Source organism: Caretta caretta, chromosome 3, assembly GCF_965140235.1.
Source record: "Caretta caretta isolate rCarCar2 chromosome 3, rCarCar1.hap1, whole genome shotgun sequence".
Classification (NCBI taxonomy): Eukaryota; Metazoa; Chordata; order Testudines; family Cheloniidae; genus Caretta; species Caretta caretta.
The window spans coordinates 29,112,823-29,126,572 of record NC_134208.1 but is presented as its reverse complement, the minus strand read 5'-3'; the positions used below and the strand labels follow the sequence as shown (position 1 = coordinate 29,126,572).

The following is a 13,750-nucleotide window of genomic DNA, read 5'->3' as shown; positions in this document are numbered from 1 at the left end:
AAAAACAGAGCAGGGCTCATACAATTCTCCCCAAAGAGTTCAATCACAAATTTAATTAATGCATTATATTTTTAACAAGCGTCCTCAGCATGGAAGCATGTCCTCTGGAATGGTGGCCAAAGCATGAAAGGGCATATGAATGTTTACGTCCCAGATATGCTAAATACCTTGCAATTCCGGCTACAAAAGTGCAATGCAAATGCCTGTTCTCACTTTCTGGTGACATTGTAAATAAGAAGAGGGCAGCATTATCTCCTGTAAATGTAAACAAACTTGTTTGTCTTAGTGATTGGCTGAACAAGAAGTAGGACTGGGTGGACAAGTTTGACATTGTTTTCTTTCTGAGAGCGGTTATGTAACAAAAAAAAATCTACATTTGTAAGTTGCACTTTTATGACAAAGAGATTGCACTACCTGTATGAGGTGAATTGAAAAATACTATTTCTTTTGGTTATCATTTTTATAGTGCAAATATTTGTAAACAAATAATATAAACTTTGTATTCAGTGTTGTAATTGAAATCAATATATATGAAAATGTAGAATAACATCCAAAATATTTAATAAATTTCAATTGGTATTCTATTATTTAACAGCGCAACTAAAACTGTGATTAATGGTGATTAATGTTTTTAATTTCATCACAAGAGTTAACTGCGAGTAATCGACAGCCCCAGTTAGCACCATTATACAAGGCACTGCTGAGACCTCATCAGGAATAGTGTGTGCAATTGTGGTCTCCCATGTTTAAGAAAGATGAATTCAAACTGGAACAGGAGCAGGAAAGAGCTAGTATGATCAGAGGAATGGATAACCTATCTTATGAGAGGACACCCAAAGAGCTTGGCTTGTTTAGCCTAACCAAAAGAAGGCTGAGGGGAGATATGATTGCTATCAATAAATACATCAGAGGGATAAATACCAAAGAGGGAGAGGAGTTATTTAAGTTAAGTGCCAATGTTGACACAAACACAAATGGATATAAACTGGCAATCAACAAATTTAGGCTTGAAATTAGGCGAAGATTTCTAACCATCAGAGGAGTGAAGTTCTGGAACAGCCTTCCAAGGAGAGCAGTGGTGGCAAAAAACCTAACTACCTTCAAGACTAAACTTGGTAAGTTTATGGAGGGATGATGGGACTGCCCACAATGACCTGTGGCCCAATGGCGACTGCTAGTAGCAAAAATCCCCAACAGCCAGAGACAAGACACTAGGCCCTGGTCTACACTAGGACTTTAGGTCGAATTTAGCAGCGTTAAATCGATTTAAACCTGCACCCGTCCACACAATGAAGCCCTTTATTTCGACTTAAAGGGCTCTTAAAATCGATTTCCTTACTCCACCCCTGACAAGTGGATTAGCGCTTAAATCGACGTTGCCGGCTCAAATTTGGGGTACTGTGGACACAATTCGATGGTATTGGCCTCCGGGAGCTATCCCAGAGTGCTCCATTCTGACCGCTCTGGACAGCGCTCTCAACTCAGATGCACTGGCCAGGTAGACAGGAAAAGAACCGCGAACTTTTGAATCTCATTTCCTGTTTGGCCAGCGTGGCAAGCTGCAGGTGACCATGCAGAGCTCATCAGCACAGGTGACCATGATGGAGTCCCAGAATCGCAAAAGAGCTCCAGCATGGACCGAACGGGAGGTACGGGATCTGATCGCTGTTTGGGGAGAGGAATCCGTGCTATCAGAACTCCGTTCCAGTTTTCGAAATGCCAAAACCTTTCTGAAAATCTCCCAGGGCATGAAGGACAGAGGCCATAACAGGGACCCGAAGCAGTGCCGCGTGAAACTGAAGGAGCTGAGGCAAGCCTACCAGAAAACCAGAGAGGCGAACAGCCGCTCTGGGTCAGAGCCCCAAACATGCCGCTTCTATGATGAGCTGCATGCCATTTTAGGGGGTTCAGCCACCACTACCCCAGCCGTGTTGTTTGACTCCTTCAATGGAGATGGAGGCAATACGGAAGTAGGTTTTGAGGACGAAGAAGATGATGATGAGGAGGTTGTAGATAGCTCACAGCAAGCAAGCGGAGAAACCGGTTTTCCCGACAGCCAGGAACTGTTTCTCACCCTAGACCTGGAGCCAGTACCCCCTGAACCCACCCAAGGCTGCCTCCTGGACTCAGCAGGCGGAGAAGGGACCTCTGGTGAGTGTACCTTTTAAAATGCTATACATGGTTTAAAAGCAAGCATGTGAAAGGATTACTTTGCCCTGGCATTTGCGGTTCTGCCTTTGCAAAAGGTTTCTGGGGAGGGCAGCCTTATTTCGTCCTTCATGGTAGGACACTTTACCACTCCAGGCCAGTAACACGTACTCGGGAATCACTGTAGAACAAAGCATTGCAGTGTATGTTTGCTGGCATTCAACCAAAATCCGTTCACGCGGTGGGAGGAGGCAAAATGCGACCTTGTAAAGAAAGCACATGTGCTATGTATGTAATGTTAACAGCAAGGTTTACCCTGAAAGAGTGTAGCGACTGTTTTATAAAATGTGTCTTTTTAAATACCGCTGTCCCTTTTTTTTTCTCCACCAGCTGCATGTGTTTCAATGATCACAGGATCTTCTCCTTCCCAGGGGCTAGTGAAGCTTAGAAAGAAAAAAAAACGCACTCGCGATGAAATGTTCTCCGAGCTCATGCTGTCCTCCCACACTGACAGAGCACAGACGAATGCGTGGAGGCAAATAATGTCAGAGTGCAGGAAAGCACAAAATGACCAGGAGGAGAGGTGGAGGGCTGAAGACAGTAAGTGGCGGGCTGAAGACAGGGCTGAAGCTCAAATGTGGCGGCAGCGTGATGAGAGGAGGCAGGATTCAATGCTGAGGCTGCTGCAGGACCAAACCAGTATGCTCCAGTGTATGGTTGAGCTGCAGCAAAGGCAGCTGGAGCACAGACTGCCACTGCAGCCCCTCTGTAACCAACCGCCCTCCTCCCCAAGTTCCATAGCCTCCACACCCAGACGCCCAAGAAGGCGGTGGTGGGGCCTCCGGCCAACCAGCCACTCCACCACAGAGGATTGCCCAAAAAAAAGAAGGCTGTCATTCAATAAATTTTAAAGTTGTAAACTTTTAAAGTGCTGTGCTTAAAGTGCTGTGTGGCATTTTCCTTCCCTCCTCCACCACCCCTCCTGGGATACCTTGGTAGTCATCCCCCTATTTGTGTGATGAATGAATAACGAATGCATGAATGTGAAGCAACAATGACTTTATTGGCTCTGCAAGCGGTGATCGAAGGGAGGAGGGGAGGGTGGTTAGCTTACAGGGAAGTAGAGTGAACCAAGGGGCGGGGGGGTTCATCAAGGAGAAACAAACAGAACTTTCACACCGTAGCCTGGCCAGTCATGAAACTGTTTTTCAAAGCTTCTCTGATGCGTACCGCGCCCTCCTGTGCTCTTCTAACCGCCCTGGTGTCTGGCTGCGTGTAACCAGCAGCCAGGCGATTTGCCTCAACCTCCCACCCCGCCATAAACGTCTCCCCCTTACTCTCACAGATATTGTGGAGCACACAGCAAGCAGTAATAACAGTGGGAATATTGGTTTCGCTGAGGTCTAAGCGAGTCAGTAAACTGCACCAGCGCGCCTTTAAACGTCCAAATGCACATTCTACCACCATTCTGCACTTGCTCAGCCTGTAGTTGAACAGCTCCTGACCACTGTCCAGGCTGCCTGTGTATGGCTTCATGAGCCATGGCATTAAGGGGTAGGCTGGGTCCCCAAGGATACATATAGGCATTTCAACATCCCCAACAGTTATTTTCTGGTCTGGGAATAAAGTCCCTTCCTGCAGCTTTTGAAACAGACCAGAGTTCCTGAAGATGCGAGCATCATGCACCTTTCCCGGCCATCCCACGTTGATGTTGGTGAAATGTCCCTTGTGATCCACCAGAGCTTGCAGCACTATCGAAAAGTACCCCTTGCGGTTTATGTACTCGGCGGCTTGGTGCTCCGGTGCCAAGATAGGGATATGGGTTCCGTCTATGGCCCCACCACAGTTAGGGAATCCCATTGCAGCAAAGCCATCCACTATGACCTGCACATTTCCCAGGGTCACTACCCTTGATATCAGCAGATCTTTGATTGCGTGGGCTACTTGCATCACAGCAGCCCCCACAGTAGATTTGCCCACTCCAAATTGATTCCCAACTGACCGGTAGCTGTCTGGCGTTGCAAGCTTCCACAGGGCTATCGCCACTCGCTTCTCAACTGTGAGGGCTGCTCTCATCTTGGTATTCATGCGCTTCAGGGCAGGGGAAAGCAAGTCACAAAGTTCCATGAAAGTGCCCTTACGCATGCGAAAGTTTCGTAGCCACTGGGAATCGTCCCAGACCTGCAACACTATGCGGTCCCACCAGTCTGTGCTTGTTTCCCGAGCCCAGAATCGGCGTTCCACAGCATGAACCTGCCCCATTAGCACCATGATGCATGCATTGTCAGGGCCCATGCTTTCAGAGAAATCTGTGTCCATGTCCTGATCACTCACGGGACCGCGCTGACGTCACCTCCTCGCCCGGTATCGCGTTGCCATGTTCTGGTGCTGCATATACTGCTGAATAATGCGTGTGGTGGTTAATGTGCTCCTAATTGCCAAAGTGAGCTGAGCGGGCTCCATGCTTGCCGTGGTATGGCGTCCGCACAGAAAAAAGGCGTGGAACGATTGTCTGCCGTTGCTCTGACGGAGGGAGGGGCGACTGACGACACGGCTTACAGGGTTGGCTTCAGGGAGCTAAAATCAACAAAGGGGGTGCCTGTACATCAAGGAGTATTTCAGGCAGGACTGCACGGAGGGTTCCAATAAGAAATGGTGCACCTAAGTTATCGTTGTTATTGGAACAAGGAGGTTAGCCTGGCCTCTGATTGATACATAGCTAGATTTACCTCGCTGCACCTTCTCTGTGAGTGACTGCAGTGTGACCTAGAGGAATGAGTCCCCTAGACAGGGGAGGAGGCAAATGAGTACAAAACAAATCTGGTCTATTTCTTGTTTTGACCCACTCCATCCATCTTTTACATCTTTGGCTGGCAGCAGACGGTGCAGAAGGACTGCATGCCATCCACATCTCATGGCTGCTCGGCAGAAGATGGTACAGTACGACTGCAAGCAGTCCGTATCGCCTGCCCGCTCACCATAAGACGGTTCAATAGGACTGACTGCAGGACTAAAGAGAATGACCTGGTCAAGTCACTCCAAATTTAGTCCCTGTGCCCATGTCTGCCCAAGCGCTCCTGATCGACCTCACAGAGGCGACCAGGAGCACCTCAGACATGACGATGACGGCTACCAGTCGTACTGTACCGTCTGCTGCCACAAGGCAAGGGGTTGCTGCTACTGTGTAGCAATGCAGTACCATGTTTGCCAGCACCCAGGAGACATAGGGTGACGGTTACCTGAGCGGGCTCCATGCTTGCCATGGTATGGCGTCTGCACAGGTAACTCAGGAAAAAAGGCGCGAAATGATTGTCTGCCCTTGCTTTCACGGGGGGAGGGAGGGAACGGGGGGCTGACGATATGTACCCAGAACCACCCGCGACAATGTTTTAGCCCCATCAGGCATTGGGATCTCAACCCAGAATTCCAATGGGCAGCGGAGACTGCAGGAACTGTGGGATAGCTACCCACAGTGCAACGCTCCGGAAGTCGACGCTTGCCTCGGTACTGTGGAAGCGCTCCGCCGAGTTAATGCACTTAATGCACTTAGAGCATTTTCTGTGGGGACACACACACTCGAATTTATAAAACCGATTTCTAAAAAACCGACTTCTATAAATTCGACCTTATTCCATAGTGTAGACATACCCTAGATGTGGAGTGCTCAGAGAGACTTCAGAGAATTATTTCCCAGGTATCTGCCTGGTGGGTCTTGCCCACATGCTCATGGTCTAACTGATTGACATATTTGGGGTCAGATAGGAATTTTTCCCTCAGGTCAGATTGGCAGAGACCATAAGAGTTTTTGCCTTCCTCTGCGGCATGGAACACGGGTCACTTGCAGGTAACGGGTGTAAATGGTGAATTCTCTGTAACTTGAAGTCTTTAAACCATGATTTGAGGACTTGAGTGACTCAGCCAGAAGTTATGGATTTCTTACAGGAGTGGGTGGGTGAAGTTCTATGCCCTGAAATGTGCAGGAGGTAAGACTAGATGATCACAATGGTCCCATTTGATTTTAAAGTCTATGAGTCTATGATATTTTTGAATGGGAGAATGCCATTTTTATGTAATTTTTCTCTGAGACTGTTTGGATCTGTATTGTGTTCAATTTAAAAAAAAACAAATGTTTTTCAAAATTGCTAAATTCCAAAATTTTGAATTTGTGGTTTTCCCCCACACACTCTCTCACCCTTTTTTTCCCTTCTTTTTTTCCCATTGTATGTAACCAACAAATTATCTTAAGGGCCCCCAATTTCCCTCCCAACCTTTTTTTTCTTTTTCTTCTCTCTAATTTTTTTAAACTTCGCTAGATTTGGATCATGTACAAGACAAAAATTAGATTCCATAAGTTTGTCACTCTAACTTTGGAAAAGTTGATGAACAGAATAGAGATGCCATTTCTTCTTTTCTTTTTAAAATGTCTGAAAACTCTTATTTCATCTGCAAGAACCTCACCTGGTGAATAATTTAACAATTTTGAATTTACCACCCACTCCTTTAACAAACATCAGAAACAATTCAGAAAGAGGTTTGTTATTTGTTATTTATCATTACTGCACATTTGAGGGTTGAATTTGAGGACAGCAGTAAAATTAAATCATATGGGTATGATACTTCATAGATGTATCACATGAAATACTCACATTTGAGTCATATTTAGAAAAAATGTATGGCAAATAGTCCATGTTTCTGCGTTATAAAGGAATATATCCTTTAGACTGCAGAAGAGAAGAATGAGGGGGGATTTGATAGCTGCTTTCAACTACCTGAGAGGTGGTTCCAAAGAGGATGGATCTAGACTATTCTCAGTGGTAGAAGATGACAGGACAAGAAGTAATGGTCTCAAGTTGCAGTGGGGGAGGTTTAGGTTGGATATTAGGAAAAACTTTTTCACTAGGAGGGTGGTGAAACACTGGAATGGGTTACCTAGGGAAGTGGTAGAATCTCCTTCCTTAGAAGTTTTTAAGGTCAGGCTTGACAAAGCCCTGGCTGGGATGCTTTAATTGGGGATTGGTCCTGCTTTGAGGAGGGGGTCGGACTAGATGACCTCCTGAGGTCCCTTCCAACCCTGATATTCTATGATTCTATGATATCAATGAGAAATAACAGAAATGGATGGATTTTTTCCTAGAAGGGTGCTCAGTGACTCATCTTTTAATGCCACGAGTTAGTGGGCCCAATTCACAGCTACACTAATGACTTCTTACTCCATCTGGCAAAATCAAAGGGCCTGAAAGTGTGTGGAAACAGCCCCATGTGCAGTAGGGTTTCCCCAGCTGTCACAGAGGTGGCTTAAGGTTATTATAGCTTTCCTGAGGATTATTTGAACTGGGGGTCAGGAAGGCCACTGCATGGCCTCAAAATATGAGTGAAAAGATGTCTTAAAGCCACTTTTGTCCTGCACTTCCATCCTTGCTCTAAGTGCAAGAAGAGAGGAACTGAGAATCAGGCCTACCATTCTCAAATGGAAGACCAGTGTCCATACCATTCAGTATTTTATTCATCAATTTCTTTACTTTGCTATTTTAAGAGAAAATACTATACAGTTTTAACTAGAAATTATTTCTTTTGCCTTCTTGTCTCTGGGATACTCATTGCATGAGAATTATGGAGTCATATGATTCCATCACCTTTTAAGCAGAACTCACCTTTGAATGTCTGCTTAAAAAACAACATGGCCTTTTATAGTAACTGGGGAAGTGCACTGAGATTAGCTGTGACTTGTAAATAGGAGGGACTGATTGTTTGACAGGGAGATGGAAGGAAGCAGGGCTGTCCAACCAGCTTGCATGCTGAGAACACGTGTGTGTGAGCTGAATCAATTTTTAAAGAGGGAGCTATGGTAAGGGAGAAGGGTAGAGACCGAGGAGGAGCTTAATTCTCTTTAGTGTTCATTTAAACATTAGAGAGAAAATACTATAAAATAGGCTCTGCTAATATGAGTTAAAACATGTCTTTCTTGGTCAGTAAGGACCAGTCAAAAACAAGGAATTGAAAATGGTTTTAATATGGCCCAATAAAATGTATTTAACCCTTGCTAGCTAAGCCTGTTTTACAAGAGTAGCTACTTAACATGGCTGTAGCTTCTCATTCAAGAAAGAAAAAAAATGACAGTGGGGCAGTATGATCGGAGAAATATCCTCAGGAGTTCAGAGGATGTCCAAGCCACAAATGAATTCAGATAGATCACTAATGAGCAAACGTTTCCCATGTCACACTGCCCACAATAATCACTCATGGTTTAAACTTTTGGTTCCAATATATGTTTTACTTCTAGAAGGCTGGAAAAAAAGTTGGTTGAAAACCATATCCAATGTTGTCTTTGCTGTGTTGATTGATTTCTAGGCAGGATGACTGTGGTTTGGGGTGTTTTGAGCATTGATACATGCTTTTCCTAGTTTGAGCTTTTAGTTTAGTTTATTAAGGCCAACTCTGGCAAAAGTTACATTCTTGACCGAGGTTGCCTGCTTTCAAGGGTACATGAAGGAGCTTACTGCACATGAATACTGTACGTGTGATGTGTTGTCTGAGATTCTATCATGATTTAGGGGTACAGGGAGCAGTCAGAGTCATCTGAATCATGTGCTAAGAATGACTCATTAAAACAAAATTTGTTTTAACAGTCAAATGCAAAGTTATACTGCTAGGACTGAAGAATGCAGGCCATCCCTGCAGAATGGGGGACTGTATCCTGGAAAAAAATGACTCTGATTTAGACATCAGAGTGGACATGCAACAGAACATGAGCTCCCAGAAAGATGATGTGGAAAAAAAGGGGTAATGTGATCCTTGCATAAACAGGGGCGTAACAAGTAACAGTATGGAGGTGATTTTACCTCTGTATAGAGCAGTGCTAAGATTAATACCAGTATTGTTACGTAACCTTACGGGTCAACACAAGCATGCAGAGTCCCTGGAATGACACAGGCATGAGCTCTGTAACAACAGAACATGCTTATTACTGGCAGAGGGGACAGAGACAGCTCCACTTCTGCTGCTGGTGCTGCTTCTCCAAGCCCGTTCACAGCCCCCTCTTCCATTTCCGCCCCCCTATTCATGGTTACTTCCCAAATCCATGGTCCTTCTCCTCTGGGATAAGCCACATCCTTTTGGTGCTGTCTGTGGATACACCGACCTAGTCAGCACAGTAATTCAGTTACACTGCTCCCCCTATGAAAAATCCCCACATCTACATAACAAAATAATCAGCAGAACAAGTTATGCAACCACAGTCTTCACAGTGATCTGGCATCTCCATATCTTGATAGCTAGCTAACGTCTGAAAGAACACACCACTTGGCATAACTAGGGATGCTCTGAGGTGGGACCTATCAATTTCCTGGCAGCCCAGTCAGTGCAGATGAAGCATCATTGCTCCACAGACACTCTCCATCATGGCCAGTAGAGCCCGGCTGATATCTGGATGCGAGCTTCTGGGAGATTTCCCATCTGGTCAGATGCAGTACTTGCAACACAAAGGCAAGGATGGGCTTCCTTGAGCTATTGTTTGAACCCTGGCTATTTGGCTAGATATCTAAGAGGCTGCATTTGATTTGCTGTAAGACAGGATCTCTGTCTTGTTCGTATTTCTCCACCATCTTCTGATACCCTATTTAGTATATCATTAACTGCTATGCCTACTACTTGGCCTGGAATTACCCACCAACACCATTACCCTGGAGGAATTACTACCTTCTTTTCCACAATTACCCTACATACACCACTGTCATCATTCTGGCAAACTACAGAAATGAATTTTCCAATTATTGTGCATGTTTTATCCACCATACTTCATCAGCAAGTCAATCCAAACCAATGTTTCTTAACCCATGACCCACGCCACAACAAAATCCCTTACCAAATTAAAGGTTCAGTTTCTATAGTGATTTGCCAGCTGCCCATTACATCCAGCCTTTGGCCATTTGCCACCCTGACCACTGTAAAGAAAGAAGTGAATTTCTGAGATTTCTCCCTTAGAAGCTTCTCTTCAGAGGCTTTCAGATGACACAGAAACTTGTGCCCCAGAATTCATAGAATATCAGGGTTGGAAGAGACCTCAGGAGGACATCTAGTCCAATCCCCTGCTCAAAGTAGGACCATTCCCCAACTAAATCATCCCAGCCAGGGCTTTGTCAAGCCTGACCTTAAAAACTTCTAAGAAAGGAGATTCCACCACTTCCCTAGGTAACCCATTCCAGTGCTTCACCACCCTCCTAGTGAAAAAGATTTTCCTAATATCCAACTTAGACCTCCCCCACTGCAACTTGAGACCATTACTCCTTGTTCTGTCATCTGCTACCACTGAGAATAGTCTAGATCCATCCTCTTTGGAACCCCCTTTCAGGTAGTTGAAAGCAGCTATCAAATCCCCCCTCATTCTTCTCTTCTGCAGACTAAATTATCCCAGTTCCCTCAGCCTCTCCTCATAAGTCATGTGTTCCAGTCCCCTAATCATTTTTGTTGCCCTCCGCTGGACTCTTTCCAATTTTTCCACATTCTTCTTGTAGTGTGGGGCCCAAAACTGAACACATTCCTCCAGATGAGGCCTCACCAACGTCGAATAGAGGGGAACAATCACGTCCCTCGATCTGCTGGCAATTATACAGCCCAAAATGCCGTTAGCCTTCTTGGCACAAAGGGCACACTGTTGACTCATATCCAGCTTCTTGTACACTATAACCTTTTCTGTAGGTCCTTTTCTGCAGAAATGCTACCGAGCCATTCTGTCGCTAGTTTGTAGCGGTGCATGGGCTTCTTCCATCCTAGGTGCAGGACTCTGCACTTGTCCTTGTTGAACCTCATCAGATTCCTTTTGGCCCAATCCTCTAATTTGTCTAGGTCTCTCTGTATCTTATCCCTACCCTCCAGCATATCTACCACTCCTCCCAGTTTAGTATCATCTGCAAACTTGCTGAGGGTGCAATCCATGCCATTCTCCAGATCATTAATGAAGATATTGAACAAAACCGGCCTGAGGACTGACCCTTGGGGCACTCCACTTGATACTGGCTGCCAACTAGACATGGTGCCATTGATCACTACCCGTTGAGCCTGTCAATCTAGCCAGCTTTCTATCCACCTTATAGTCCATTCATCCAGCCAATACTTCTTTAACTTGCTGGCAAGAATACTATGGTAGACCATGTCAAAAGCTTTGCTAAAGTCAAGGAATAACACGTCCACTGCTTTTCCCTCATCCACAGAGCCAGTTATCTCGTCATAGAAGGCAATTAGATTAGTCAGGCATGACTTGCCCTTGGTGAATCCATGCTGACTGTTCCTGATCACTTTCCTCTTCTCTAAGTGCTTCAGAATTGATTCCTTGAGGACCTGCTCCATGATTTTTCCAGGGACTGAGGTGAGGCTGACTGGCCTGTAGTTCCCCGGATCCTCCTTCTTCCCTTTTTTAAAGATGGGCACTACATTAGCCTTTTTCCAGTCTTCTGGGACCTCCCCTGATCACCATGATTAGGATCTCACATGAGACTCCCCTACCTTCTCAGGCAGAGAGACACCACTTCCTACAATGACATATAAATCTTCAGTAGCCATGAATTTGCAGATGGGCAGTTTGTGGCATTATTCCCTGTCCCTGACTATCCAATATCAATTTTAATCAGTGGGCCACCCTGTTTAAAATCCCCAGACCTTCCACATATCCAGCAGTCTTGCTCTTCTGCAGCATCTACTGATTCATTTCAGTGCCTGACTGGCCTCTATCTGTGGTGTTGGCTTGCTCCTCTTCATTGAAATACTGCTTGTTTTGATTTTGGCAACATCTGTCTTTGTGGTGCCTCCTGCTATTCCTCCATTGGAAGCTTTTTAACTTCCTTAATCAATATTTTCACTGCCGTCTGCAGGCTTTTAATTGTTTTGTTGATCCCTTCCACTTTACTGCTGGGCCCTTGACCTCTGGAGCCCCAGATCTTTGATGTTGCTTCCTCACTCTTTTCCAACCCACCAATCTGCTCCAGTTCACTTGCTAGCATGACAGCTTCAATTTTTCCCCTATGCAGTTGTATCTGGATGTTCCCTTGGACTGTACTAGCAATGAAGTGGTCTTGTGCTAGGCCATCCTATTCTGCTTTGTCCCATCTCAGCAAGGATTTCAATGCTGATTGCCATAGTCTTTGAGTATGTCCCTGGCCTGGCATTTCTAGTCTGCAATGCTGCCCAAGCCCAGTCTTCACTGCTGCGCCAATGCCTCTTTCTGGGCTATGTAATCTGCCTGTAGCTAGGGAGGGGGCAGGGCGGCCTTTCCTTTCACCAGCAGCATAAAAAAAACCCCACTTCTCCCTCAGACCACTGATTCACCCTTGCAGCCTAATCAAAGTGTCCTATCCAAGTGCTCCAGTCATCCTCAGGCCCTGAAAAGAATCATGAAAAGGATTCAAATGCTTGGGGAAATGCCTTATAGTGAGAGACAAAGGGATCAAAGTGCTTACTTTACCAAAAAGATTATGAGGTGACTTGATTACAGTGTATAAGTACATTCATGGGGGAAAATATAGGGTACTAAAGGTCTCTTCAATCTGGTGAAGAAAGGCCTAACAAGAACCAATGGTTGGAAGCTAAAGCCAGACAAATTTATACTGGAAATTAGGCACACATTTTTAGCAATGAGGGAGATTAACCACTGGAACTAACTACAGAGGTAAGTGGTGGATTCTCCATCTCTTGATGTCTTCATATGAAGACCCAAAGCCTAGCTGGGAACAAGCAGATGAAAGACCTATCACAGACATGGGTGAATGCTTTGAAAAAACACTACATATTTTCTTTCTTTTCCTGTCATTTTATGGCACAGCAGCCTCAGTATGTGAGGCTCTGACTGCCACCTACTACAGTTCGCTCATAAGCAACAAATCTATATCCTCTCACTCAGTCCTACATCCTTAAAAAAGCAGAGTATAGCTTTTTCATGGTACCCTACTTTCCCAGTACTCTCACCAATCCTTTCAGGCTATATTCTTTCACCTTTCAGTTCTTCACCTATATATATATATATATATGTAATTCTCCCTGCTTTGCCACAGCAGATGCTCAACAGTTTCTTGGACTTTGTATGTGGTGCACAACCTGTCTTTGCGCGTATTCAGTAAATATACCATTCAGGTGACCGTGACCTGTTAGCCCTCTAAATGGAGTTACTTCACTTCTTCTATTGTAGCTATTAAGTATACCATTATGCACAAGTTTAGGACATATTTAATAGAACCTTTGTCCTTTTGTTTCTTTGATCCATAGTTCTTGTCATTCCTTCTTAAGTTCTCCTTAACCAAACTTTTGAAATCCTGTGTACTCAGAGGGATCTTTATATCAACCTTCTCATTTTTAAGGCATTTTTCTCTGCTTTGTCTGCCATTTCATTGCCCAGTATCCTTGCATAAACCAGAACAGACTATTACTATATGTATACCTAATTGTGCTATCTCCATGGTTAAGAACAGTATTTCATTGATTAAGTCAATTAAGCTTATTAAACAGTATTTCATTGATTAAGCTTTCAGTATACCTGAGTCAGATAGGATAGCAGACATAGTTGATGCTGACCTGGATTAGGGATGTATGCCCAACATCAATTTGGCTGTCATAATGG

At 44.8% G+C, this 13,750-nt stretch overlaps 1 protein-coding gene across 1 annotated transcript; it reads left to right on the top strand.

Moving 5' to 3' along the window:
* The first annotated feature begins 1,257 nt into the window (after positions 1-1,257).
* On the top strand, positions 1,258-3,076 carry LOC142071387 (uncharacterized). The gene is made up of 2 exons (XM_075126185.1): positions 1,258-2,151; positions 2,539-3,076. Exons 1-2 carry the CDS (start codon positions 1,572-1,574, stop codon positions 3,057-3,059), a joined length of 1,101 nt encoding a protein of 366 aa, XP_074982286.1. The 5' UTR covers positions 1,258-1,571; the 3' UTR covers positions 3,060-3,076.
* The last annotated feature ends 10,674 nt before the right edge of the window (positions 3,077-13,750 follow it).

What these genes read in the sequence shown, in the direction of transcription:
- LOC142071387 (XM_075126185.1), top strand. Translation starts at nt 1,572, where the DNA reads ATGCAGAGCTCATCAGCACAGGTGACCATGATGGAGTCCCAGAATCGC. An exon ending in AGGCGGAGAAGGGACCTCTG is followed by an intron (nt 2,152 to 2,538) that starts GTGAGTGTACCT and finishes TTTCTCCACCAG; the next exon opens with CTGCATGTGTTTCAATGATC.